The 25,815-nt window shown below is 32.1% G+C and overlaps 2 protein-coding genes across 4 annotated transcripts in view; one reads left to right on the top strand and one right to left on the bottom strand.

The window, feature by feature from the left end:
- Positions 1-3,891: 3,891 nt before the first annotated feature.
- Positions 3,892-25,815, top strand: part of LOC129800909 (organic cation transporter protein) — a 45,106-nt gene continuing 23,182 nt past the window's right edge. Inside the window, exons 1-2 of one of the 3 annotated variants that reach the window (XM_055845666.1) lie at positions 3,892-4,447; positions 8,235-8,788. In XM_055845666.1, the coding sequence (XP_055701641.1) occupies positions 8,659-8,788 (130 nt within the window). In that variant the 5' untranslated portion in view covers positions 3,892-4,447; positions 8,235-8,658. Of the gene's footprint in view, positions 4,448-7,629; positions 8,789-25,815 lie in introns of those variants that run through there. The other 2 variants (XM_055845660.1, XM_055845650.1) reach the window with 2 other exon arrangements.
- LOC129801229 (uncharacterized) lies at positions 11,409-24,747 on the bottom strand. The gene is made up of 3 exons (XM_055846113.1): positions 24,494-24,747; positions 12,788-12,943; positions 11,409-12,701 (listed from the first exon to the last, which is right to left on the bottom strand). The coding sequence occupies exons 2-3, from the start codon at positions 12,842-12,844 to the stop codon at positions 11,625-11,627; spliced, it is 1,134 nt and encodes a 377-aa protein (XP_055702088.1). The 5' UTR covers positions 12,845-12,943; positions 24,494-24,747; the 3' UTR covers positions 11,409-11,624.

Here is a 25,815-nt window from a genome sequence, read left to right as displayed (position 1 = left end):
ATAACTTTTGTTTGTAAACATGTTTTCAAAATTTCCCATGAGAATGAGCGAGATGACTAGATCTAGATCTAGATCTCATTCACTCTCATTGAAATGTCAAAAACATGTTTACTAAACAAAAGTTATTGTGCGTTAGGTATTAAACATACTAAAAATATTTAGGAGAGCTTGCAATATACAACACTTTAAATCAGAGCTTTAACCCTTTAAAAACGATTGGAACACCGGTGTCCCATAAAGAAAATAATTTTTCCTGACTACCTAAAGTTATTTTTTCCTTATGTTTGTACGTAATTGCAAAGTAGAAGGTTGAAGGAATCTAGGATATTTTTTGCAAGGCTCCAGCTATTTGCTATATAGTAAATTTTTAATCTAAAAAATTATGAATTTTTAAATTCTGATAATGAAAATTAATTTTAATTATTTTTTTATACTTTCAATTTTCTTTAACCCATTCCTTACCATGGTATTATACATCATACGCAAATTGAGTGATTTTAGATGATTTATTCCTGGGCAATTTTTATCCGAATAACTGTCGGGAATTGATTTTTGGTAACTTTAGTTCTTCAATTTCTTGGGAAAAATAGTCCGACAGAGATGGGAATGCATTTGTTATTGTTTTCTTGCTTCGCGGAAGGTCATGCAGAATTTTTGGTCAAAATGGCGAATGGAAAATTCGACATCTCGTCGAATTTGTTAAAATTGGCCTCTTTCCCCTTTCCTGATTTGAATTATAGTTACCAATTTGTTTTCTTGGATTGTTACTCTATCTAAAGCAGTAGAGTTTGTAATGAATTAATGCACAGAATTTAAATTCAGTGACCGTTAAGACGTGTGTTTAACAGGGGCTCCCCGCGCCCCCATAATAGATAAAAAAATTTTCTTTTCAAAAATTTCATCTATTAATCTGTAGGAAACTAATCCCAAATATGAATATTCTATCTCAAGTATATCTGGTACATTGACTGAATGGGTTAAGCAAAACCGTTTTGGGAAAAGAAACTACAATAGTCAAACATAATATTTTTCATTAGAGTGAAAATTACCATTCATTAGTATTGTCAGAAAAATTATTTAAATTTTTGAACTATTTTTGTCCGTATCGTCCATAGAGACAAAAAATACACCGAATCAGACTCTGTTGGATTTTCTAAGGCCAGATGTAAGATTTTTTACTGAATTTGTTTATCAGTTTCATTTTTTTTGCTCGTCGTTAAAGGGTTAACTCAAATTTTTACACTTAAGATAAATCTTTTTTGTCACTTGGAGGATTTTAATATTTAATAGTCATCGTATATTTAATATAGTATATTTAATAGTCATAGTCATCTTTCACCGAAAAAATCGTTATTTTTAATTTGAAGGTCAAAGTTCAGTAACTCTGAAGGTACTAAAATTGAAAAAGGTACTAAAAATTGAATTGGTCAAATAAATTGGTCAGGATAATGTTTTTTTTAAATACGTTCTTCCTGATCAAATTTGAACTTTGGGATGGTTATATGATAACTTAAAAATAATTTGAAGTGCAATTAAGCTAATATGCACATAAAATATAAATATAATATATGACATACATATATAATATATAGGCGGTCTTCACAAAAATCACATTTACAGCGACAATAAAGGTTTTATTTATTTAAAAGTGCTATAGTGTCCTCCGTAATAGTCTTATAAACATCTCTTGAAAGTTTGAACTCATTTTGACTCTTCGTTTTATTGCTATTCCCAGTTTTTTTGTAACAGGTCAGAGAAAAAGCAACAAAAAATATTTGTGCAAAAAGACTCATTTCCAATTTCCATAAAAATACCGATTTAAAGTTATCTGACTAAAATAAATTTATTTTTTACTGAAAGATGTGACATTCTATTTTGTATATTTTATTCAAAAAATATGAAAAAACTAAAAATGTGAATTTTAGAAGCAAAAAGAGTTTCAAAAATTTTTATATTTTTTCACCTAGCGCCTAAACTAAAAGAGATAATGAAGAATGGATGGTTTTTTCGACTTTATTGGATTATAATTATCCTAGAAAACATTGTTTTAGAACTTTTTTTCGCATATTAAAGAAAACACCGTTAGAGGGTTAAATATAGCAAAAATCCCAATTTCAAAGGTGCCTCACTTTCAAAGATGCCCCACTTGCCCCTACCTCGCATTAACTTCTTAGAACATGGTTATCTTGTTATTAGATTGTCTCAAAAATTTTCTTCCTAATCATAAATTTATTTTAAATAATAAAATTGATTAATAAAAGGAAAACCTACTTAAAAACTATTAAAAAGTCTGACGAGTTAGATTTATTATCTCAAAATATTTTTTTTTCATAATTTGTATTGCGTTTGATTTAAAATTATTAGAGTTCAACTTCATTTTTTTTGTCACTCTTTTTAGTTTATAAGTCCATAGATTTGATAAGAACCTAAAGAGTGGAATATAAAAAAAAATTACAAATTAATATTTATATCTTTTGTAAATCCTTCTAAAACGAAAACCCTATTCGCGTTTGTCAGATTCAAATTATTCAGGAAGCTCTTATTAATGAAATATAAAAAAATATAAAAATATAAAAAAGTATATAAAAAAAATTATTTAAATAAATGCTTACTTTTTGTATTCCATGCTTGAATCCTAAAAGCTTTAAAAATTTAAAAAGGACAATGAAGGCTATGGTACAAAATTGAAAGCTCGATCTCTTTTAACTTGGAAAATATTGAATTTGTCCTTAGTTTACCTACTTTGAACGCCAGAAAAACTTGAAACAAAAAAAGTTTAAAACTTTGTCGTGTTATAACAAAATAATTAACGTACTACTACTGTGTCATAAAATTTTTGTCAAACTAAAGAGTTAGAAGTAACTGAAATGTGTGCCACAGAATATAAAGAGTGATATATAAAGAAAGATATCATAAAATTTGAAATCTTAAAGAATTATTGCAACATCCTTTCGCAGAATACATAAGCAATTTTAGGAATAGCAATAAACGATTCATTGAGTAGATGTCCAAGTTTAGCACAAATTTAACATTCAATAAAGTTTGACTTTTATTCAAATTTGACTGAAAATAAAGAAGATTTTGTCCAAACACGAAATATGATTAGCATTCTCATGAATAAAAGTCAATTTATTCGTCGTTTTGTATTAAAAGTGCGAATTTATGCATAAAATGGTCAAATATTGAGAGGACAATACAGAGACATTTATAATTTGGTTGGATTACACACCCCTTGGTACAGAATTCATCAATGAAGAAGGAAGGACTAAGAATTCATAGTTATTCTAGTTTTGGAATAGACCGCAATGTAGCCTAATTGCAAGCCTAATTGTTTTGAATGTTTGCATTAGCCATTCTAATCACATATTGCCAAAAATTTGGTGTGGCTATTTATTGATCATTACATACAAGGAAATCTTACTTTTCTCGCGACGGAATACTGAAGAAAACATGATTTGTAAAACCGCAAGTTGACTTTTTGAAATTCACTCACGTTCTAAGCGAGACAATATAGAAACATAACTCAATATCTGATAGTGTATGATTAAAATACTAATTGATAAGTTGAGGCGCCGCTGAGTAGAAACAATATTTGATGTTTTAACATGAAAATTATTGAAATGTCGAATATACTGATAATATTTAATATTCATAATGTGGGTTGGTCCGCGGGTGGAGAGAGTAGACGTGCTAAACAGTCTCCAAAATGATGGTATTCCGAATGTGGAATAAATTGACAATGATATTTTTTTTCTGCGGTGTGTGGTTTAAAGTGCTTAACCACTACATTGCAGAAGCTTCGCACAAAATTTTCTGTGTGTTAACAACTGAAGCAACTCCATGGCAATTGATTAAAAGGCGCGACTTTGTGCACTCATATCTCCAGTTGAACTCGTAGAGAGAGGAAGATACGTTGATAGTTTTGACAAACGGGAAAAGAACCCTTGAAACTTTTAAAAAGCCCACCCATTGACTGGCAATCCGCTAAGTGATGATCTATAATTGTGAACTAATCGACATATCAATTGAATCTTTTTTTCAATTTTCTAATTTTAATTCAATTTTAATGAATTCATTGATAAGTGCAATAATTATAGTGATGAACTGATAAAGTGGATTAAATACTTTTGATTGTTGTGAAAGGTTAATTAAGTGTTAAATTGGCACAAAAATAAATTGTGAGACTGGGAATGTTCTAACTGAAGAACGGAGTGGTTTATCGCCCATAGTGTGCTCCAGTGAGGGAGAAAAAAGTCAATTAAAATTAGTTGGATATTGAATAGTTTAAAAATCTGCTCTATGAGACATTTTTTTTTGTGGTTAAAGCTAAATGTGAGAAAAAAGTGACTTTGTTACTTGAGAATAGGGCATTGGGGCACTTCAAGGCTCTAGCCTAACGTTGCATGGACAGAATGGGTGGAAAATCGATGAAAATCAGCTACATTTAGTGGGTGAAACTTTTGGATCATTCCATCTCAACGATTTTTCTGTACCTTTTCAGCCTAAAGTACAGTGTTGTGAAGAAATATGGGATCAAAAGAATGTTCCTAAGTTTACCTATATTAAAACCACTAAAAGAATAATCTGAACTACTGCAACTTCAGAGAAAATCCTTCTGAAAAATTATCCATGAGACGCGTACTACTTTAAACAATTGACCCATATTTTATCATATTAAGTGATAATTGAAAAATTTATTTGATCAAAATTAATGGATATTTAACAATATCCCATATTATTTGAATAAATGGATGTTTTTGCACTAGTTCGCTTTCAAGGCTTGTTTCATTCAACTTTCCGTTGGAGCCTATACTTTTACACAAAAGTGTAGGAAAAAAGGAATGTGCTCGAGTGAAATACACTGGTGACACTTCCCTCTTACAATAGTTGCAACAATTCAATCAACTGGGACCTATGCATATTACAGACACTTGCTCTACTCTGGCTTGTGAAGTGTACTAGAAGAGTGTGACGATTATTCAATAAATTTCAGTCAGTTTAGATTAACTCTCTAAAAGTCACCACCATAGGCAGTTTTTTTTCCTTCTCTTCTATAGGGTACAATAACCACTATTTGCCATTCAAGAGCGTTGTCTCTTTAAACCAAGACTCCTATAAGTCAATTGAACTCTAAAATTATTATAAGTCAAAATTTAGGGGTGTTGTGCATGTAAAATTCCCCTAAGTCCTTATTAGTGCTGTACTTAACTTATATAAGGATCACTGCAATTAATTAAGGAGTATCGATATCGCTCATTTGAAGTTATATAAGCATATCTTTGCCTTTAAAGTAAAGAGATATAGAAAAACCTAGAGGAGACCGGGCAGAATTAGCCACGGCTAGTATTAGATTCTGGGATGTTATAGTTTGACTTAGCAGGAATATTGAAAAAAAATATTTATTGATTCAAAATAAATAGCTTCTTTCCTTTTAATTGAAATATTCAACATATTTATACAAAACATATTTTTTTACAAATTGTACACAATGAATTCATTTGCTATCTAATTCTGCTCCGGTCTTCCCTATAGGCTGTTTTCGTTAAAAGAAACTTGTAGAAATTAGAGGTCCTACACTGAGAAAAAAAGAGGCTGCGATTAACTTTTTTTCGTCATTACTTTAACACTTTTTGGGTGTAAAAATATATCAATATTTTTTAATGTTAATTTTACACCTTTTAAGGGTAAAATTAACATAAAAGAAGGGTAACTTTAACCCATAATACACCAAAAAAGGGTAATATTTACACCGTTTTCGGATCAATACTGCAGGGTAAAATTAACATTTCCGGAATGTTATTTTAACTTTTTCGGATTTCTCTCAGTATATGCATAAATTATCTTTACCTAATCCTTTACTGCTAAACTTTCCAGGCTAAATATTCTCGAAGATCAGCCTAAATCTATTTTGTGGCCTCAGACTTTCTAATTTCAACGTTTGCCTTATACAAATTTGGTGGCACAACGTTCCATAGAGGAACTAGGTCTTTCCACAAGGGGAGTTCGGGACATACATTATTATTTTTTCTTGTACAAGGATGGGTTTTTCAGTCCCATGCCCCATGGAATCAAGTGCAGTGCAGCTCACTGGATGCAATTCGAACCCCTTTAACGTCAGAAAATTCCTGGTCACCTAAAAGGGATTTAAACTCGGGACACTTGCATCATAGAGCGAGTGCTCTACCACTTGACCAATTGAGTGCCTATCAATACAAATTTAGCGAGCACCAAATACTAATCAATTTCAATGCAGCTGAAAACATGTATTTTTAGCCGAATTCTGCTAAACTTAAAACGATACACATGAGGCAGTGTCATTTCCATATACTTGGTTAGCATTTATTGTTCGAGAACAGCTAAACGGTTAACATACCTTTGTTGATCAACTCAGCAAAAATATGCAGAGTATACACTGCTTGTAAAAACATATGAATATACTTGTAAATAAAATTGTGCCTCTGTAATATCGAATAAACAATTGTAGAGCGTATGGCCCATTCGACAATTGTTAACCCAGTCGACGGCCAAACCCACCAATCCCAATCCTTCATTCCTATGACACACCCCACCCAACATCCCTAGGCGGGTGCTGAAGGTTGCTGGGGCTTTTGTTCATGTCAGCTGTCCCTGCACTTCAGTGAGTGAGCATCAGTCGCCGTGGACGGTTCACTCCAAGGAAGTTGAAAGATGGGTGGCACCTTCAGTTCCCCATTTTTCCTTAATAAGTTTATATTACTTCAGTGAGCCCCATCAGGGCTTACACAATATAAAAATGCTGCTTTCCTAAAATCTTTATGAATATCCTATCAGTAAATATATCCTTATAATTTTGAAATTTAGTACAAATAATAATAAATCTCTACTATAATAAAGATTTATTCATTATATGTAATATTATTTGTGAAGATAAAGTGGAAAATTTCAAAAGATTAGGAACAGTTTACCCAAAAAACAAATAATTTCGAAAAAAAATGTTCGTAAATGTCTGTGAAATCCTACTGGAAACTTACTAAATGCTTGTAAATCATACATCTCACAAAAAAAGTTCGTAAAAGTTTGTATTTTTTCACAAACATTGTTCGTAACATGATCACTTAACGAGAATTTTTTGTTCTTTTACAAACATTTGTTAGTATTCGTAAACACATAGGAAAATGTTCGTAAAATTTTGTCATTTGTTCATAAAGTATCGCCAGTCAAATAAAAATCTACGAACGAAAGTTCGTAAAAGAACAAAAAATTCTAGACAAGTGATCATACTACGAACAATGTTTGTTACGATTTACAAGCATTTTGTTACGATCAGTAAGAATATACAAACATTCACAAACAATTTTACAAAATATTTTTTTTGCTTATAAGCGCGCTACTTTTCAGACGACTCAAGTGTCGAACAACTAACTTTTTCAATGTTTATAGTGAATTTCTAGCTGGTCCAATGCGTCAAATTTCCTGAAAAGAGCCATTAGTCAAATCAATTAACAATTTCGCCTTCCCCTACACCCATTCTTTGATGTACTTTTATTAGGAACTTCCACAATTTATATTAAAATCTCCAATATCTGTACACAACTTACGATTATGTTATCTACTCCTCGAAAAATGATATTTGTAAGAAATCATTTGAGAAAATAATCATGTATATTTAAGCATGGGTCTGTCCACTTAGAAGTAAAATAAGGGGAAAAATACAAAAATTAAAGTCAAATGAAGTTCATAATTTTCGCTTGAAATTGGAAAAAAGTGGTTAATGTACCCTAATTGCATTATATAAAGACACAATATCCAGGGGATACTATTGATAGTGTCCACAACACACCTTCGTGTTGGATTTTCATTCATCAACCTTGAGCAGTGCCACAATGAGACTAAGGGTGGCAAAAGAAAATCCTTAATCCTTTTATTTAATTAAACTTCGCTTATAGCCCAAAGACCAGTGGGGTAAATAGTTTTGCAATATATGACCCAATCGCTTAAGGGTTTCTGGTGGATCGAGGGAAAAGTCACGAATTTAGTCACGTAGTCAGAACAAGTGTGTGGAAAGCTAAGAGAAAAAGTTCATAAAACTCTGTCATATCACTAGAGAGATGGTGGAAGAATAATGAGACAAATAAATTTGCGGCTCGATCCTATTGAGGGCAATTAAAGTGTGACTTGTGTGCATTTTTTAAACACCAACGATTAACACCAGAGAAATAAATTCTCGCTTTTTTTTTGTACATTCGTGTCTTCAGATTCTCTTTTGGTACCAATGCCGAAATGTTGTCTGGAATTCCTAACTAAAAAATCGCAGATAACCAGTTGAGAGCAAACAAAATTAAAATAATGTAACGTGCGTGTCAATAAGTGGGCAAAGACTAATGAAATCATCAGTTGGTCAATATAATTAATTAATAACCATCAAGAGTTTGCCATTTAACTTTATACTACTGCAAGTAGAGGCCCCTTGAGTATATTTGCGTTAAAAAAAACAGGTGATAAGTAAATGTTTGATCCTATTGTTTTTTCACACGATTTCGCTAAAACGGCTAAAACTAAGGGTATATGCAGACAGTGAAATGAACATATACTTGACAATTGAATTTCATGCTCGAGTGAATTTCATAAATTGAACCACGTGCAACCGGATCAACGTGCTCCACCAGAGAAGTGTCTACAATGAAGCAGGAACAAGATTTTGGGGATACACAGGGTGCCATTGAGGCAAACAATGGGGAAATTATTGCACTGCTCGAGTGTGAAAATTGCGGAGTGGGCAGCTGTAGCAGGGTCAGCAATCATGAAGGAGGTAAGAATTGCACATCTCACTAAAACTAATTGATTTGTGAAAAGGTAAAAACCCAAAAACATGTTTGCCCCATTAACGTTAAATTTAATGTATTTTCAAAATTAAATTGTGGTGAAGCAGTAAAGCAAGTTTAAGTATGCATCTAGGAATAAGATTTTAAGACTTTACTATAATATGTTTTCAACTAGAAAAAAAATATGATACACATTTAATATAGTTTTGGAAGCTATGTGATCATTAATTTTATACCGAATTTATTAATGGGTAACAATTATCTGAAGAGATATTAAATGTTTGAAATGGTTGAAATATGTTTATTCTAATTTGTCTTTTACGACTACCACTTAAGACCTAAACAATTTCTCGTCACTGCCAAACAGTATGGAATATTGTAACCACTTAACATTTATAATCACTTCTACTTTACAAAAATATATTGCAAATTGTTTATAGGAGTGAACGGACCGATTGTTAGATTTATTAAATTAATAGAATAAATGTAATTGAATTAATAGAATCTATGTGGCTGAATAAACACAAAGCATTATATAGTATTGTAGAGCAGAGGTTATAGATAATACCGGGCATCTGCCTTAAAGATTCTCCATACAACTTAACTGCTGTAATTTATCAATAAACAAGATTTCTAACATTTTTATCATTGTGTATTTTATCGCAATTAATTTAAGATATCTTGAAATATCACTGAAATTGCTTGTTTTTAGATAGTACAGATCCTCGGATAGTGCGAAATTTTTAGCCTGAAAACTGCCTTAAAATATCAGATAAGTTCGTGTAAATTTCACTCCTACTAATAAACAAAATAAATATTAATCCGAAAATCCTTATAATCATCGCTCCTTATTTTGCTGACAAACAGTTATATGCAAGAAATCGGTGGCAGCCAAAATCCCGAAAGCCAAAATCCCGAAAACCAAAATCCCGAACGCCAAAATCCCGAAAAGGCCTATATCCCGAAAGCCAAAATCCCGAATGTTCAAAATTCTGAGGGATGAAATTGTATGGAGGAAAATGTTTAGAATAATTTCCCAAGTCACAGAAGATTTCCCTTTGGCTCCAGCAAGCGCAGGTACAATCGTGGGAGTACCTATAACACTTTTAAGAATTCGGGATTTTGGCTTTCGGGATTTTGGCTCTTTCGTGATTTTGGCTTTCGGGATTTTGGCGTTCGGGATTTTGGCCTTCGGGATTTTGGCTTTCGGGATTTGACCGGGACCCACAAGAAATACCTCTTGAGAAGAAATAAATTCTAGTTTCTGGTTTTAATTTTTAATAAGGGAAGGTGGGATAGGTTAGCCTGTTCAGCCATAACTTTCAAATTAGCTTTTAAGATTATTTTTCATAGATAATAAACAGAAATCAAATTTATAGAATATAACAGGGGTTACAGATCAATTTAAAATAAGTGCTGATACAACATGGCATTATAGAGGGATTAAAGTTCTAAATAAACTCCGACCCCGGCTGCTTTTCGAGAATAGCCTGTAAAATTTGGCACCAAACGTTTATCCCAAACTATCATATACACTGTTGAGGGTTTAGGATTATGAATTATTGCATAAACTTCCTTAAATTCTAAATTACAAACCAACTATTCTCAAGGAACAGCCGGAGTAGGTTGGACATCAACGATAAGTCGGCGGTGGACGCATAAACCTCTTGACTGTTATTATACCTCTGAGAGACGCACGGTTTCAAAGGCAGTTCGATTTTAAATAAAATAAATAAATTAAAAAATAAATTACTTCTTTTTAATTGCTCAATTTTCAAAGTTTTTTATTCAAGTGCAGGGTCTTCTGAAGTGCTAAACCTAATCTCAGTATTAAAAACAGTTAACAGTTAATTAAGTATAACAATTTAATCATATATTAAAAATCCAGAATTCGTAAATTAATACTGATGAAAATATACTTTGAGCTTAAATAATTTTGCAAAAAATGTTATTAGCGGTATATAAACTTTTTTTATTTCTTGAGTTTCGTTTAAGAATTTCAATTTTTAGTCTATCAATTTCTTAGACCTTAATCACCTATCTCAGAATTTGTTCAGGGTAAAATATTCTTTTATTAAATCAAACTATATAAGGAAACTATTGCTATTATGTAACTTCTATAGAAAATTTAAAGTCTGGAAGTCAATTTTTTTTTTACATTTCACAGTTTTTGTATGATTACGATATCACCAACAATTATTTTAACAGGAAAAAAATATTTAGCAGATCTATAATGTCTGTGACCTAGTCTGAATGGGTTAACTGAACGCTAAAATATTCTTTAGGTTCTTTTGTGTTAAAAGCCATATGTGGTGACTCACCATTTCGAAACAGTCGTAATGCTAATAAATTAATAAAAGATATTTCATTATCATCAATAAACTATCACTTTGATAATTGAAAAGTAAACATAGAACTTTACTAGACGTGATCCTATCTTTATACTGTATTTGTAGGAATTAGCGATTATTAGTTTTGTTTGCGGAAATATGGCCAAATAAAAATCTGAAAAAAAAGACGTGTGTGACAAATTTGTCCAATATTTGGTGATTGCTAGAGTAAAGATTGAAATTTAAATTGTGGCATGGATTTTACGACAGTGCTAAATGAGCCGCGAAAATAAGAGATAAATGAGATGGTGGGAAGCACTTAAAGTTGACTTTGAACCTCGCCGTGAAGAATGCACAAGAGCCAATTGATATGTGAACAGTTGGTAGAGATACTTTTGGATAAGAATTTTCTCTTTATTTGCACATGAAAATAAATAATGTGTAATAAATATAGGTTGAGTGTTGGATTAAATTGAAACTATTTGGAGAATATCTAAACTCGGAATACGACATTTTTACGGAGCCACTTATAGACAAATTGCAGAAGTTCCTGTGCTGTAAATTCCTCTTGATACTCAACATTGGGATCTTTGTCGGGACCAAAGGTGAGGACTTCACTAGCTGTGTCGGGATGCTCTTCAATAGTTACGACAAATTTTTCTGGCTTCGATGGCCTCTTGGTAACAGTTGCTGCTACTCCTTGAACAAAGCTTCCTGCACTTCCTAAATTTGATGAACTTCCTACGCTACCAAGGTTTTCTGAGCTTACTGAGCTTGCTGAGCTTCCTGAGCTAGTTTGAAGATTAAAAGATTCTTGCTGGAAATGCTCTGATGCTCCATTATTTGGACCAGGTTTTTCACTCGCTACACCTTGACCTGACAAACCTCCCTTGTTCGGTCTTACTCCACCAGCCTGACCAGCTTCGAAATTTTCAGTGCCCTTCTCTGGAGTGAAGACCTCATTGGGCCGTGTGTTCTTCTCAGGTATCAATGACTCTCCTTTCACTGGTTCGCCTTCAAATTCATCCGGATAGTGAAAATCAGTAACATCACGACGATCCCGCTTCAAGGGTTTGTAGATTGGATCTTCAAAGTCCTCAAAGGAGAAATCCTGAGTATCAGCAACACCCCTACCTTGATGATCTCCAGGCTTCTTGTAGGTTGTTGTGTAAACTTGGGAAGTGTAGTCAATCACAGGTTTCAGTTCGACCTCAGTCTCATGTCCTAGATTTACATTTTCCACCTCTTCTTCATCGTGATGCTCATGATGATCCTCCTCTTGGGGCTTGTGGAATTTGTGTAGCTTCTTGTGGGGGATACTGAAAATAGTCTCATGATGTCCATTGGGCTTGTGTACGACCACTTCAATTGTCGTTGGCCTTTCGTCACCCACCACATGGGAAAGAATTGGCTTGTTCTTAATGTGCTTAATAAGCTCACTAAGTCTAAAGTGCCCCAGACGATCGAGAATTGGCTTAACATTGTGATTCACAGACTCATGGAAACCATGAAAGAGATCATCTAAACTGAATCGACCAATGCTTCTATCCAGCATTTTTCCCACATTCATCTGAAATACAACAATTAGGAAAATATTAAAATTTTATCTTTTATATTTCAATATTTGGCAAATTCTTATTGGTTCCGCTGAAATACCTGGACGTTTTCAATCTTTTCCAATGGTAATTCCTGAGCTTCAATAGCAATGGGCATAAAATCATTCACATCATCGGAATTTTGTTCGGAATTTTTCAATACTGGTCCCCCATTTGCAACGTAAATCAGGCAAAATGAAATGCCAATTATGCATATCTGTTAAGGAATTTTACAAAACAATGTTAGATAAATTATCTATTAATGTAAAGCCACATTAAACAATTGTAATAAAATTGCAGATTTATTGAATATATACAATATTTTGCCAATTTCCCTATTTCGCTATAGGGGAAAGTACTCTCCTTTCGAACGATCATGCCTTAGAATAATGTGAATTTTCTTTTAATTTTCCTCAGAGACTTACACATTTCTATTAAATATTAATTGGCTTACTATCAATTGTTGATAATTCCGTGATAATTTAGTGTAAATCTCTTACGAAAAACACAAGAAATTCACTTTATTCGAAGGCATGAACGTTCGAAGGGAGAGCACTTTCCCCTAAGTCTCTGAGGAAAATTCACATTATTCGAAGGCATGAACGTTCGAAAGGAGAGTACTTTCCCCTACTAAAATATTGAAAATAATAGTGTTACGTACATTTAAAAACATTTATTTCTGTTGTACTTTTAATTTTAACCCTTTAATTTACAGTGAGAAAGGAATGTTTGTACATCATTAAATTTTATTTTAGTTTTTTTTAGGTCTTGTATGCCTTACGTTCCTTTTAAACGTTTGGATAAAACCGATAAAACGAATGGTCGATAAGTTCAAAAAATGTGTTCATACTTTGTTGAATTTTTTATTTTGTAAACTTAAAAATGACTTTTGAAAAGTCAAAATTAAAATGCTTCCATTGTTTATTTTTGAAAAATACTTTGCAATAAAAAGCAAAAAACTAAATTAAGAAGAAAATTGAGTCAAAAAGCATTCTGTAGGGGAAAGTACTCTCCTTTCGAACGTTCATGCCTACGAATCCTTCGAATAATGTGATATTCTTTTATGTTCCCTAAGAGACTTATACATAATTACATCACGTAATTATCAATACTAATATTTAGGTAATAGAAATGTGTAAGGCTCTTAGAAAAATAGAAGAAAATTCACATTATTCGAAGGCACGAACGTTCGAAGGTAGAGTACGTTCCCCTACGATTGGAAAATTTTCCCGTCAAAAAGTTTATAATTTTAATCATTTGAACAGTCATGATACTTTGTAATGTTATTAAGGAATTGATTAGGCTTATTATCTTGAATCATTTGAATTTATTATATCGTTACTGTTTATATACATATTTGTATATCAAAGAAAATATGACTAAAGGAATGATAAAAAAATAGTATTCTGTTTTTTTAAAAAGCTAAAATTATGGTTTAAAATATTTTAAAGAATTCAAAGCAGAATTACTTCCTTAAATATAATAATCCTTAATTTCTTGTGAATGTACAATTAACTGTATAAGGCCTTTCTTACTTAATTGACAAAAGGAAAACTCATATATTTCCATCACTGTTCTCTATTTTTTGAACAAATATTAAACCCGGAAAAATATATCGTACGATTTTCGCATAACAAAAACACCAAAGACTAGCACAATAAGAAATTGTGAGCTGTAGTCAAGAGGAATCAACAATGAATTACAGAATGAATTATCCTATTCACTGGCGTAAATTCTATTAGATAAGTGCAACAGTGATTGCTTGTTGATCCTATTAAGAAGCTCTCCAGCATTAAATTATTTGATGGGCAACACTTTAATATGTTTCACTGTGCCTCGGATGAAGCCACAATTCTTTTCACACTTACATTCTTCATGATATTGCCCAGATTTCTTCTTATATTCCTCTTGAAATTCGTTATTGAATTTTTCAGCACGCACTTAAAAACTCTTGGGCACTCTTTTGGGTATATTCAATCACACGAATGTCACACTCTGACTGCCAAAGCACAAATGACAAGGTGGCAAGGTGGAGTGGATGAATTTATTTCACTTGAAAAATCCATTAACATCCTGGAAATTTAATTACAGTTATAGATAAATGGGTCATTGGGAAATAAACGATAATGTCAAAAATCTCATTTCACCAATTTCACTCCACATTTTTCCCGAGAGATCCCCCATCAGATTTTGCGAGGTATTGTGCACATACCTGGGAAAATGATGATTCAGTGTCACTTTCAGTTTTATTGCATTTTTTAAATTTTACAGATATTGAGATAGAGTTAGATCAACAATTACAAAATTTGATAAAAATTACGAATGAAAATTTTATTAACTTTAATCTTAATTTTGTTTTCCAAAATCGAAGTAAAATCCTGAAAAATTTTCGAAAGAAAATTACTGAAATTTTTACTTGCTCTAGGCTAGTTAATGTGTTAATCACCTTTGGGCTTTGGGTCCGTAGAAAAAACCGGGATTATGATCGATAATGAATGATAATTTCCATTTCATATAATTTATAAAAAAATGCTTGGGTTAGATAGATAAATAATATCGTGAATATGAGACATTTGCTCTAGTCGCTCGTGGCCCCCTTGCTTATATTACTGGTATATACGAAGAAGTTGTCTACGATAAATTTTCGAAAGTTAAAGTTAAAATACTGGACGGCCTATTTGTCACCCAATTTGGATAAATTTGAATTTTCTTGAAAGGTCTTCAAATTTTCACCTGACTGCAATGGCCCCAACCGATAATGGATTAAAAATTGGTCATTTACGGGTACTTAACAGATTCACTACAGATTGTGACCGATGCAATCAGATTGAAAATTTCAAGACCTTCCCAGGAAATCCAAATTTAACCAAATAGGTTAAAAAATAGATGCTCTAATGTAGTAAAAACTTTTTTTTTCAAAAGTTCAAGATGGCGATTATTTTAGGTCATATGTTTGGACGAAATGTTCGCCTAGACCACCTCTAAAACATCCAAAAATAAAAGAAATCGTAGGAGTCGTTTTCGAATTCGAAATAATCCAAAAAACATGGTTTTGGTGGTTTTGAAGGAGATGGAGGGGCAGCGAGGGGGAAAGAAAAAAACGTGTAGAGATATAGTTCTTTTATTGGGGGTCACCGAAGATCGGAAGTTAGTGTCTCTTACCCTTTAAGCTCTAGGACGGTGACAAGTTGAAAAAAAGTCGATTATATAACTTCTCTCTCTTTGAATTCCGGTAGTAAAAATATTTTCTTCTTTTTTAATTGTCTGAAACTGAAAGCTCGGGTTATAGAACAAACGGTAAGGCATGCCAACTTCCGGTCCTCAAAGACTCGTACCTCATAAATCGATATTAGCTGCAAATGACCTCAATTCATTCCTTCTGTCAAATTTTCTATGACGAATGTTGAAGTTCTCTCTGAAAATTATATTTCACAGTTAAAAAGTGTTAAGATTGTTTCGAAATACTAGATCAAAGCAATCAAAATTTCGCACTTTTTAGTCAATTTTTAATTTAAGAATGATTTTCTAATTTATGGACAAATTTAATATTTTAATTAAGCTATGTATACAAAATAGCACGAAAAATATGAAAAGATAATTCCGAATGATCGATATCTTGATTTTGAACATTCTAGCTGACGCGCTTGGCGATTTCTTTTTATTGTTTACTCTTAAATTTTCAGAAAAATGTTAATTTCTCATGTCTAATACCGGTATAGGATCCATCGGTTATGTACATATCCATTCATGTTAGTTTTTTCTACTATATTTCTTTCAATTTTATTTCCTTGAAAAAGTTACATAAGGTAAAGTGCCCTCAAGTCGACCGGTTCCTCAATTCGACCGGTAGAGTTATTTATTCAATTTATTTATATTTGCACTAATATTTGGCATATGATCTAGCATCAATAAGTCAATTATTCCATAAATAAATACGAATCAGTGATAATTTTATAGAAATTCACCATCAAACATTCAAATATTGACCACCAGTCGAGTCGAGGAACCGGTCGACTCGAGGGCACTTTACCTTATGCTTTTCATAATTAAAAGCGTATTTCTGATTGGATTAGGAAAAAATAGGATATTAGGAGATTACTCTTATAATAATAAGAATTCTTTTGAATACATCAATTCTTTTAAAATTATATAGATCATTATGTGAACAATAATAATAAATACTCTCGTATAAGGAATGTGAATAAAGAAGTTGAAATCGTAACCTTGTTGCCTATTTGAATGAATTTGCTTTTAATTAAATCTTAGTTTTTTAATCTTTAAGTTGCAGAAATTTTTGCCTATATAAAAATTTATATTGATACTACAATTATTGATAGAAATGACGAATTAAACAGCTTTGATTTTTCGAGTTTTAAGGTAACTTTGAAAATATAATATTTTAATTTTAGTATTTTTTGACAATAATGCATAATTTTCCATACAGTATACGATGTTTCTCTGATTATAAATTGTTGATAACTAAAATTTGTTTACCTGCAAAAGTACTGAAACTAATACTAGAGCAAATAAAATCAGAGGGGACTAATAAGGGATTTACTTTTTTTAATGATTTTTTATTAATTTTAGTGCTAAAAAATATTTTTTAATGTCTTCTAGTTCTTAGAATTAATTTTATTGACTAAATTTGTTCATTTTCTTAAATAGGAAAAAATAGTTTATTTATTGTAATTTTATTTCACTTTTCGTGTAATGAATTATGAATTACCATGAAATGTATTCATAATGTTCATGTTGAAAGCGCATAGGTAAACAAGTCATGCAGCATTATGCGAGAAGCATATGCATTCGCTCTCACTTTCGTTTCACAAAAGATTTTGAATTAAAATCGTTTTCAATTCAAAATTTGATTAACTTAAATAGCACTGTTGACAACTGCCAATATTCATATATATATTGTGAATGGCAATATCGCATAATCACATACTTTTGGGCGATTTACCTGAACAGGTGCTTCTTTCCAGTAAAGTTGATGAGTAAATGAATTTAATGAGAATTCTCCCATTAAATAATGAATTTATGGGATTTTTACGACCCCATGGTAATAATGTGATCAATAAACAATTTCCATGGATCATTAAATATTTGTTTGATTTGCAATTGGCCCTGTTATTGCGAGGGAAAGCATCAGTGTGGCGCGTGAAAATGGTTGGGGGTTATGGGTAGGGGGAGGAATTGTGGATATAACAGTGTGAGACTTTGTCTACAAATTTTAAACACACAAAAAGTAACACAAGAGACAACCCCTTGTGACAGATTTCCGTGGCTCCAGAATCTCTCTGGGTAGCATATACCCCCCAAAACTCATCCCCCATGGAGAGAGCACATACTCTCTCTCTCGGTGCTTGATGTATCCGATCCGAAGGGCTAGATCCAGAGAGTGAGTGGAGCAGACGAGTTCACCCCCCGCAATCTCGACTCTGGGTGAATCCATCAGTTTGTCTCTATGTAGCCTGGTGGAGAGTTCGCCAGTAATCGGGGCTAGAGATGTGCGCCAAGCCGATTTTAGCCGCTCGGCGCGAGCCGCCGCGATTTTTGCTTAGCCGCCGCCGCCAAAAATTTTTAATGCGCGCCGCCAGCCGCAGCCGCCAGTTCTTTTTTAGCGCGCCGCGGCAAAATTTGTTTATATTTCAATTCAATTAAGTAATTTTTCTGACAATAACCATAATAGACAATTTTCATTCTTATGAAAAAATGTATAGTTAGGATAGTTTGTTATTATACTATCTATTGTCAAGAGGCTTTTGCTTAAAAAAATTTGGATATAAGGTAAAGTATCCTCGAGTCGATCGCCTCTCGAGTAGACCACCCTGGGTTCCTCAAGTCGACCGGTGGAAATATTTATTTAATTTATTTGCATTTACAATAATATTTAGCGAATGGTTTAACATCATAGGGCCAATTATTTCATAATTAATTCAAATCAGTGAAAATATCATAGAAATTGACCATAAAACCCTGAAAAAAAATCATAAAAATACGGAGCGTTAAAGTATTTCTTTAAAAAAAATCGCAATTTTTCATCAAATTATGGCATACTTTTTGATATTCTTGACTTTTTTCTTAAGGAATTATTTCAATTACTACCCTTACAGATTACTGGAGAATTCAAATTGTTACTTGTGCAAAAATTTTACTTCCATCACTAAGTTGAAGATTAATTTTATGTATTAAAATTGAAAGTGCATTTCAAATAAATTGTTCCTCAATTCGACCGGTCGACGAATCATAGCAAGTGAAGCTTTTTTCACTTGAACGTTGTTCTATACTTCCGAATGAATTCATAAAAGTGAGTTTCCCTATTTATTTTATTGATTAACTAAATTTTAAGTGCTATTCATGATGTATTAAACAAGCCAAAGTTAAATCAGTGACTTTTTAGTTTTGTGATTTGTTTAATTTTAAGAAAAATTGGTGGTCGAGTAGAGGAAGCCCAGGCGGTCGAGTTGAGGAATACTGATATTGAAGTGGTCGAGTAGAGGAACACTTCGCATTTTTAAAACATTTTAACTTTTCCTAATGTAAAATTATATTATGACTAAATGAAGTTAACAATTAGATAGATAAGGATCTATTCTATAGTTTTAGGCAAAAACCCTATCAAAAAACACAAATTATAACTGTTCTTTCATAATTTTTTTCACAAAATCTATCCTTAAGTGGTCGACATAGGATACTTTACCTTATTATAAAAAAAATAATAAAAATCATTCATCAATGCGGTAGTTTGAAAATTATTCACTTTTGTGCTGCAATATTTACTAGATAGCAAATGGCTGTACATCTGCAAATATATTATGGATTCCTACAACTTTTTACTTTACGATTACGTATAAACATTAAAAAAAATAACTTTAGTATGAGCTCATTTTTGTATTGATACTGTAAAAACGAGCAGTAAAACATCAAGTTTGAGAAGTGACTAAATTTACAACTTTCAAAAGCAGTAGAATTTTCATGAAAGTTTCGATCTTTATGGATAGAAAAATTAAATCCATTTTTGGAAAGATTTGTATTTTTTACTTATCAAATTTAATTTTTTGCTGACCAAATATATTTTCTTACTTCTCATTTGTTTTTGTCTTCTTTGACGCTTCTAGGGGGGGCCGCTGCCCCCCCTGCCCCTAGCTAGGTACGCCCATGGATGTAATATTTATCATTGATTACGTTCACCAGTTTCATTTTTATTGATGATTTTCGGTTCGTGAAAAGTGTCCCGTCGTTAAAGGGTTAAAGGGTTAAGATTTTAAACATTTTTTTTTAAATAATGTTTTAATCAAGTACATCGAATTCAACATTTCCTACCAAATATTTCAACTGTTATCAAATTTTCATCGAGAAATATTTTTGTTTGTAGATAAACAATTTTTCTATTGGATATTGAATTTAAGTTTATAATTCCAGATAAAATTATTTTCATTTTTACGTGTCTACGGATTTCAAAAATTTTTGTTAATATTTTTATTTGAATCTGTCTTTCTGTAAAATCATAAAAATGTTGTGCCTAAAGTTGACAGATTGTTTTCTATCTGTTTTGTTGTTACTATTTTTTTTAAATAGATTTCCATGATTAGTAATTATAGCAAGAAAAAACATTGAGGAAAATCGAGAATTTATGTGGATTGTAATCGAAAAATGTTAAGGAAAAAAGTCTGGCGCGCCTAGCTGAGCCGCAGCCGATTGCTTCAGCTGGCGCGCCGGCGCGCAGCCAGCCGCCGACAATTTTTAAATGTTAGCCGCCGCCGCCGAAATTATCTCGGCGCACATCTCTAATCGGGGCTCCATTCACTCACTCTCGTCAGAATACATCCGACATACAGCAGACTCGCACGTTTCCCACCGCTTGAATTTTGCGGAATCGGAATCACTACGAGTCAGTCACTCTCGCGATACCGTGGTGATATCATGCTTCTCTAGCTCTGTCGTGAAAAATCGCTGAAAGACATATCACAAGTATTCCGTTGGATATCATTTCTTTCGACACGTTTTACAATTAAAAAGTGAGATTTTGTGGGGAAAAAAATATTCAACTTGCTTTTAACGTGGCTTCAAGTCATAAGTTAATTATAAAATTTGCAAAATAAAATTCCTTAACGTTCCAATTTAGCTTTGGTGAAGAAATACCGCCGTGAGGTAACGAATCTGAGCCAACATCCACTAAAATTTTGTGACACTGCAAAAAGTTTTTCCAGCCAAAACAGTCGGTTTTTTGAACTTTCTCACCAACTCTACAAAACGTGCATATATACCAGAAGATAATTTTTCCAAAAAGAGCTTCATTTGCAATTTTCAAGAGATTGAAGTGGAGACGACAAGGGAACACGGGAAATCATGTAAATTGAGAGGGAGGTATACAGACACTATTAATGACAAAAAAGCACATATATAGTGGAGTGAAGAAATGTTTATGTGAAGGAACATTAAAAGAATAAAAAGTGGTGGAAGTGATAGAGAAGGATTTTCTGCATTGCCTGATAGGAGAATATCCTTTTTTCCCACGGCAAGACATCTCCCCCCAAAAGCAGAGTGTTTGTCCCACGAGAGTGTATTTGAAAGGTGTTTCTAGTGGTTGGAGAAAAAGACACCGCAAATACACAAAAGCATCACTTTTACCTCTATTTTGTACAATATTGCTGAAGAAAAGAGACATAATTTACATATTACATAGAGGTAAAGAGACACATAGTTGAAATTGTAGCGCGACATATATCACAAGTTTTGCTTAGAGAGTGGAAAGAGTTGCCAGGAGTTTCAGAAATTGAGATATCAACAATAGAGACAGGAAAGCAAGGTATATTCTATGTTTAATGTCTTTCCCATAACCACCCACCCCCACCCTTTCTACCCCTTTCTGTTGGTCTTTCTTTTAAGATAACTCATGGAAAAATGCATGCGTACTTTGTTGTAAGCTCGTTACTTTTCATAGTACCTACTCTGAGAAAAAAAAAACGGGGGTGCGATTAACTTTTTTTCCTCGTAACTTTAACACTTTTTAGGTGTAAAATTATATCAACATTTTTTAATGTTAATTTTACACCTTTTTAAGGGCAAAATTAACATGCAAAAAGGGTAACTTTAACCCCCAATACACCTAAAAAGCATAATATTTACACCGATTTCGGGTCAATACTGCAGGGTAAAATAAACATTTCCGGAATGTTATTTTAACTTTTTCAGATTTCTCTCAGTATAGAGATCTGTAACACTTTGAATAATAAAGATAATTACATAAATGTAGTTAACTATTAATATACAAAAAAGCTAATAAATTTTACTTCATTCATCATAAAGTATAGTAAAAAAAAAAGTATAAAAAAAATCATAAAACCGGTCGTAACGGTCGTAACAAACAAATAAGGAAATTTTGAAGAAAAAATTGTCAGTACTCGTACAGGAAAATCAGGGAAATTATCTAATCGATAATAATGATAGGTAAATAATGATCCGAAATCTGAGAAAATTTCATAGAGGATTTATGCCAATCTAAACCGCCTGACAAGCAATTAGTCCCATTCCCCTGCCTAAAAGTGTATAGTGAACTCCTGATCATTATAGGTTATTACTTGTTTTTCGGCTCATCCTGAGCCTTTGGTCTTCAGCCTTCATAGTCTTTGAAATAGCCAATGATCAGTTGAAGTTTTCAATATTCGTAAGACATTTTATAAACTTCTTCAGAAAAGTTGTGGAATATTAAAATATACTTATATTAAAATTATTTATTTACATTGCCTTTGAATCTTTAAAGTTCCGTAAAAATTCATAGTTTTCTGTATTGTATTCTTTATAACTCTTCGATCGCTTTTTCTGCCGGCATATTTGTTTACCCCTTCACTTAACCCTTTAAGGACGATTGAAAATTGTCCGGTTTGGATTGGCCGTAGGAAAATGAAATTCTTCCTACGGCCATCTAAAGTTGTATTTTGCTCTAAAAAGTCAGAAAAAGTGATTTTTTCTGACGCTTAATTTTTTACCCTCTCGTCCTTAAAGGGTTAAACTAGATTTCCGAATGCAAAATGAAGTCAGTTGACAATGCAAATTATTTGGCCAATTTAAAAAATACTTTTTTGACACATTTTATTCATACTTTTTTTTTAAATAATATTGTTACTATATGAATTGTATGTATAAATGTCTTTGCAATTCAATCGGTCGACCGTTTAATAAAAAAAAACACCAAAACAGAAGAAGAATTAATAATTATGTTTATAATATGCAAGGTCTTTATCACGATTTTTTTGTTTTCAAAATCAACATTATGTGATTCATAATATTGCATATTGTTTGGTTATATTTAGCTCTTGTTGTTTAATCTATAATCCAATGACGAAAATGTAAGAAAAATAAATTAATTCAATGCTCAGATGATCGTGCTTTTTTTAGGTCGTTATTAGCATTTTAGTTATTAAAAAAAATTAAAATTAGAGTAGACAATTCTAAAAAAGTAATACCCCTTTTTGATCTATGTTAGGATTTTTTAAAGAACATCCATCATAAACAAATTTTCAATAATTCCTTTTATTTTTTAAATTGTGTTGAAGAGTTATAGAAAAATTATTGATCTTCTTATACTTCAAGAACTTTTTTTTTAATTTGTGCTTTTTTTAACTAAGTCGATTCTGAACTTACGCAGTTCCAAACTTACAGAGCTTTCGAAAATTGAAAAAAAAGGAAAATATTTCCCTTCAGTGGTTAGTAAAATACTCCAGTTTGGACAGTAAAAAAAATCATTTTGATTAGTAAAAAGTGTTCTTGAATCCCTCTAAATTGAACCTAAAAATCCAAGATGGTTCATAAACTTCTTAATTTTTTCTTTGAAGATTTCACTATTTTTAAGTATTTGTAGTTCATAATTTAAGTTTTTTTTTTGTTATTCTTTTAGCAAAGGAAATTTAATTTTCACTGACCAGTTTTACCAAAATACTTCCCAAACTACTTCAGCCTTTTTAGCAAAATGATTTTTCGAATAGATTTACTGATCTTATGACAGAAACCTTATGGAAATTGCTTTTAATTGTTCAATGTGTGAAATATTGGAAATTCAATAGAAAGACTTTGGAAAGACAACATTGCAAAAAGAAACCAGTGAAAATTGATTAATTTAAGTTGTAACCTTCTCATTGCAAAAAGCATCAAGCGAGTTTGACCGAATAAAAATATTCACATCACACAATGGACTTTTACAAGATCCTGGATGAGAATACAAAATAAGAGGAGATTTACTTAGTCTCACAAACTCCCCTATAATACCATTCTCTGTACTAACTTCCACTCGCATTTTTCTTTGAACCTGCTGGTTATGTTGCAGTGAAAACTTCCATGTGGAGAAGGTGATGGTCAAGATTTTCTCAATTTCCTGTTATGTGTAATACGTTAGAAAAAAAGCCTCAGTCAATATCCTCGGTATTGGTATACTAAATAAATAGATTAATCTGAATAGTGCAAGTTCGAATGAAATTGAATAAAATCTCATTGTTTTCTCGAGATAAAATTGAAAAGAGTTGGAGGTGAAGATAAACACGAGACGATATGAAAGTGAGTGAGAAATCAGCAGAATCCATATAGTTGATTGAAGGTGGAATGAGGTGGACACTGATAACTGAACACTGTCCATAATGGACTGGACACTCCGTATTGTGTCATCGGGGTCTTTTGTATCCTCCCTCGCTCTGTGAGTGTGAGGAATGCGAGGCACAGAGTGAGAAAGCAAAGATATATCTTTCAGCATCATCTCCTCATCTTTTGAACCTACCTCAACTGCTATTCACTCTATCCTCCATCCATATCCTTTAACCATCAACCATATGTAATACCTCCTTCCTTCCTCGCTCGTCGAATTCCATCAAGCAAAGATACAAGGGGATGTTGTGAAGCATCAGGATGAGAAGCTTAACACTATCTTTGTCGTGTATTTGTTTTATGATTGCGATTATGGTAGCCAAAATAGTTTTCCTGCTCTCACTCATCCCAAGCATAACCTGTAAAAGAGCAATAAAATTGAAGATGATACAAAGTTACACGGATTTACTGGAGAAAAGAAAAATTGATGGCAACAAAAGAGGTCAACCAGAGTGATAAAAATAATTTTTCTTGTTTTTTTTTTCTTCTTCATCAAACCCAGTTCAGAGGATGATGTTTCACTTTTGTTGATACTGTCTTGAACTGTCTAGGTCTGGAGCAATGGCCCAAAAAATTGATAAGGCTTTATTTGACGTCTTATACACAAAAACGCAATTTAAAATTTTCAGGACAGATTAATATTAATGATTTTTTTTCTTATAAATTGGAATACAAAAAGTAATATTTCCGGATTATCATTTTACTCATAAATAATGTACCACTATTTGAATTGCCATTTTTACAACTTTGAGGCTTTTCTTGTAATTTTGTGCATGAGAAAAGCCATATTAAAACCCCTTCGGACCAAAACGAATGCAAACAAACCTTTTAACAAGCCAAAATTATGAGCGATACGATTTCTTTGAAAAGCCGCAGGATTAAAAATGAACAGATTAATTGTTTCATACATGGGAAATTCTTAGTGATTAGGGTTTGGACTTATTTTTATTTAAAATTGATATATACTGTAAATAAGAACATAGAGGAGACCGGGGCAAAATTAGTCAGTAAATAAATTTTTTCATTGCGTATAATTTGTAAAAAAACTGTTTATATCAGGCTGATTATTTTCAATGAATAGTAAGGGAAGTATATATTTAGAATAAAGAGTAGTTTCCTCAATATTCCTTCGAAGGCACACTATAAGATACCACTATCTAATACTATACGTGGCTAAATCTGCTTCGGTCTCCCCTAACGTATTTTTTTGAATATTTACTGTGACCTAAGAATATTTTCAGAATATTTTAAATAACAGGTACAGAGAATAAAATATTTACAGAGATAAATAATTTATAATACCACCTCTCTTTGTAAAAGATATAAAGATATACATAAGATAACCTTTTCATTTGAATTTTCCAGCTTTAAAAAATACATGAAAAGCCTTTGGAAAAATCCAGAATTTAGAAAATAGAACTAAAATTCGAATAAATTTAAAATCTGCAGAATACA

The sequence above is a fragment of the Phlebotomus papatasi genome, chromosome 1 (assembly GCF_024763615.1).
Source record: "Phlebotomus papatasi isolate M1 chromosome 1, Ppap_2.1, whole genome shotgun sequence".
Lineage (NCBI taxonomy): Eukaryota > Metazoa > Arthropoda > Insecta > Diptera > Psychodidae > Phlebotomus > Phlebotomus papatasi.
The sequence above is the reverse complement of the archived record's forward strand: the minus strand, read 5'-3'. Positions and strand labels throughout refer to the sequence as shown.

Excerpts from the sequence above, each read along its gene's own strand:
- LOC129801229 (XM_055846113.1), bottom strand. The coding sequence starts at position 12,844 with ATGCCCATTGCTATTGAAGCTCAGGAATTACCATTGGAAAAGATTGAA. Across the intron at positions 12,702-12,787 it reads AAAAGATTGAAAACGTCCAG|ATGAATGTGGGAAAAATGCT; the intron begins GTATTTCAGCGG and ends GTTGTATTTCAG.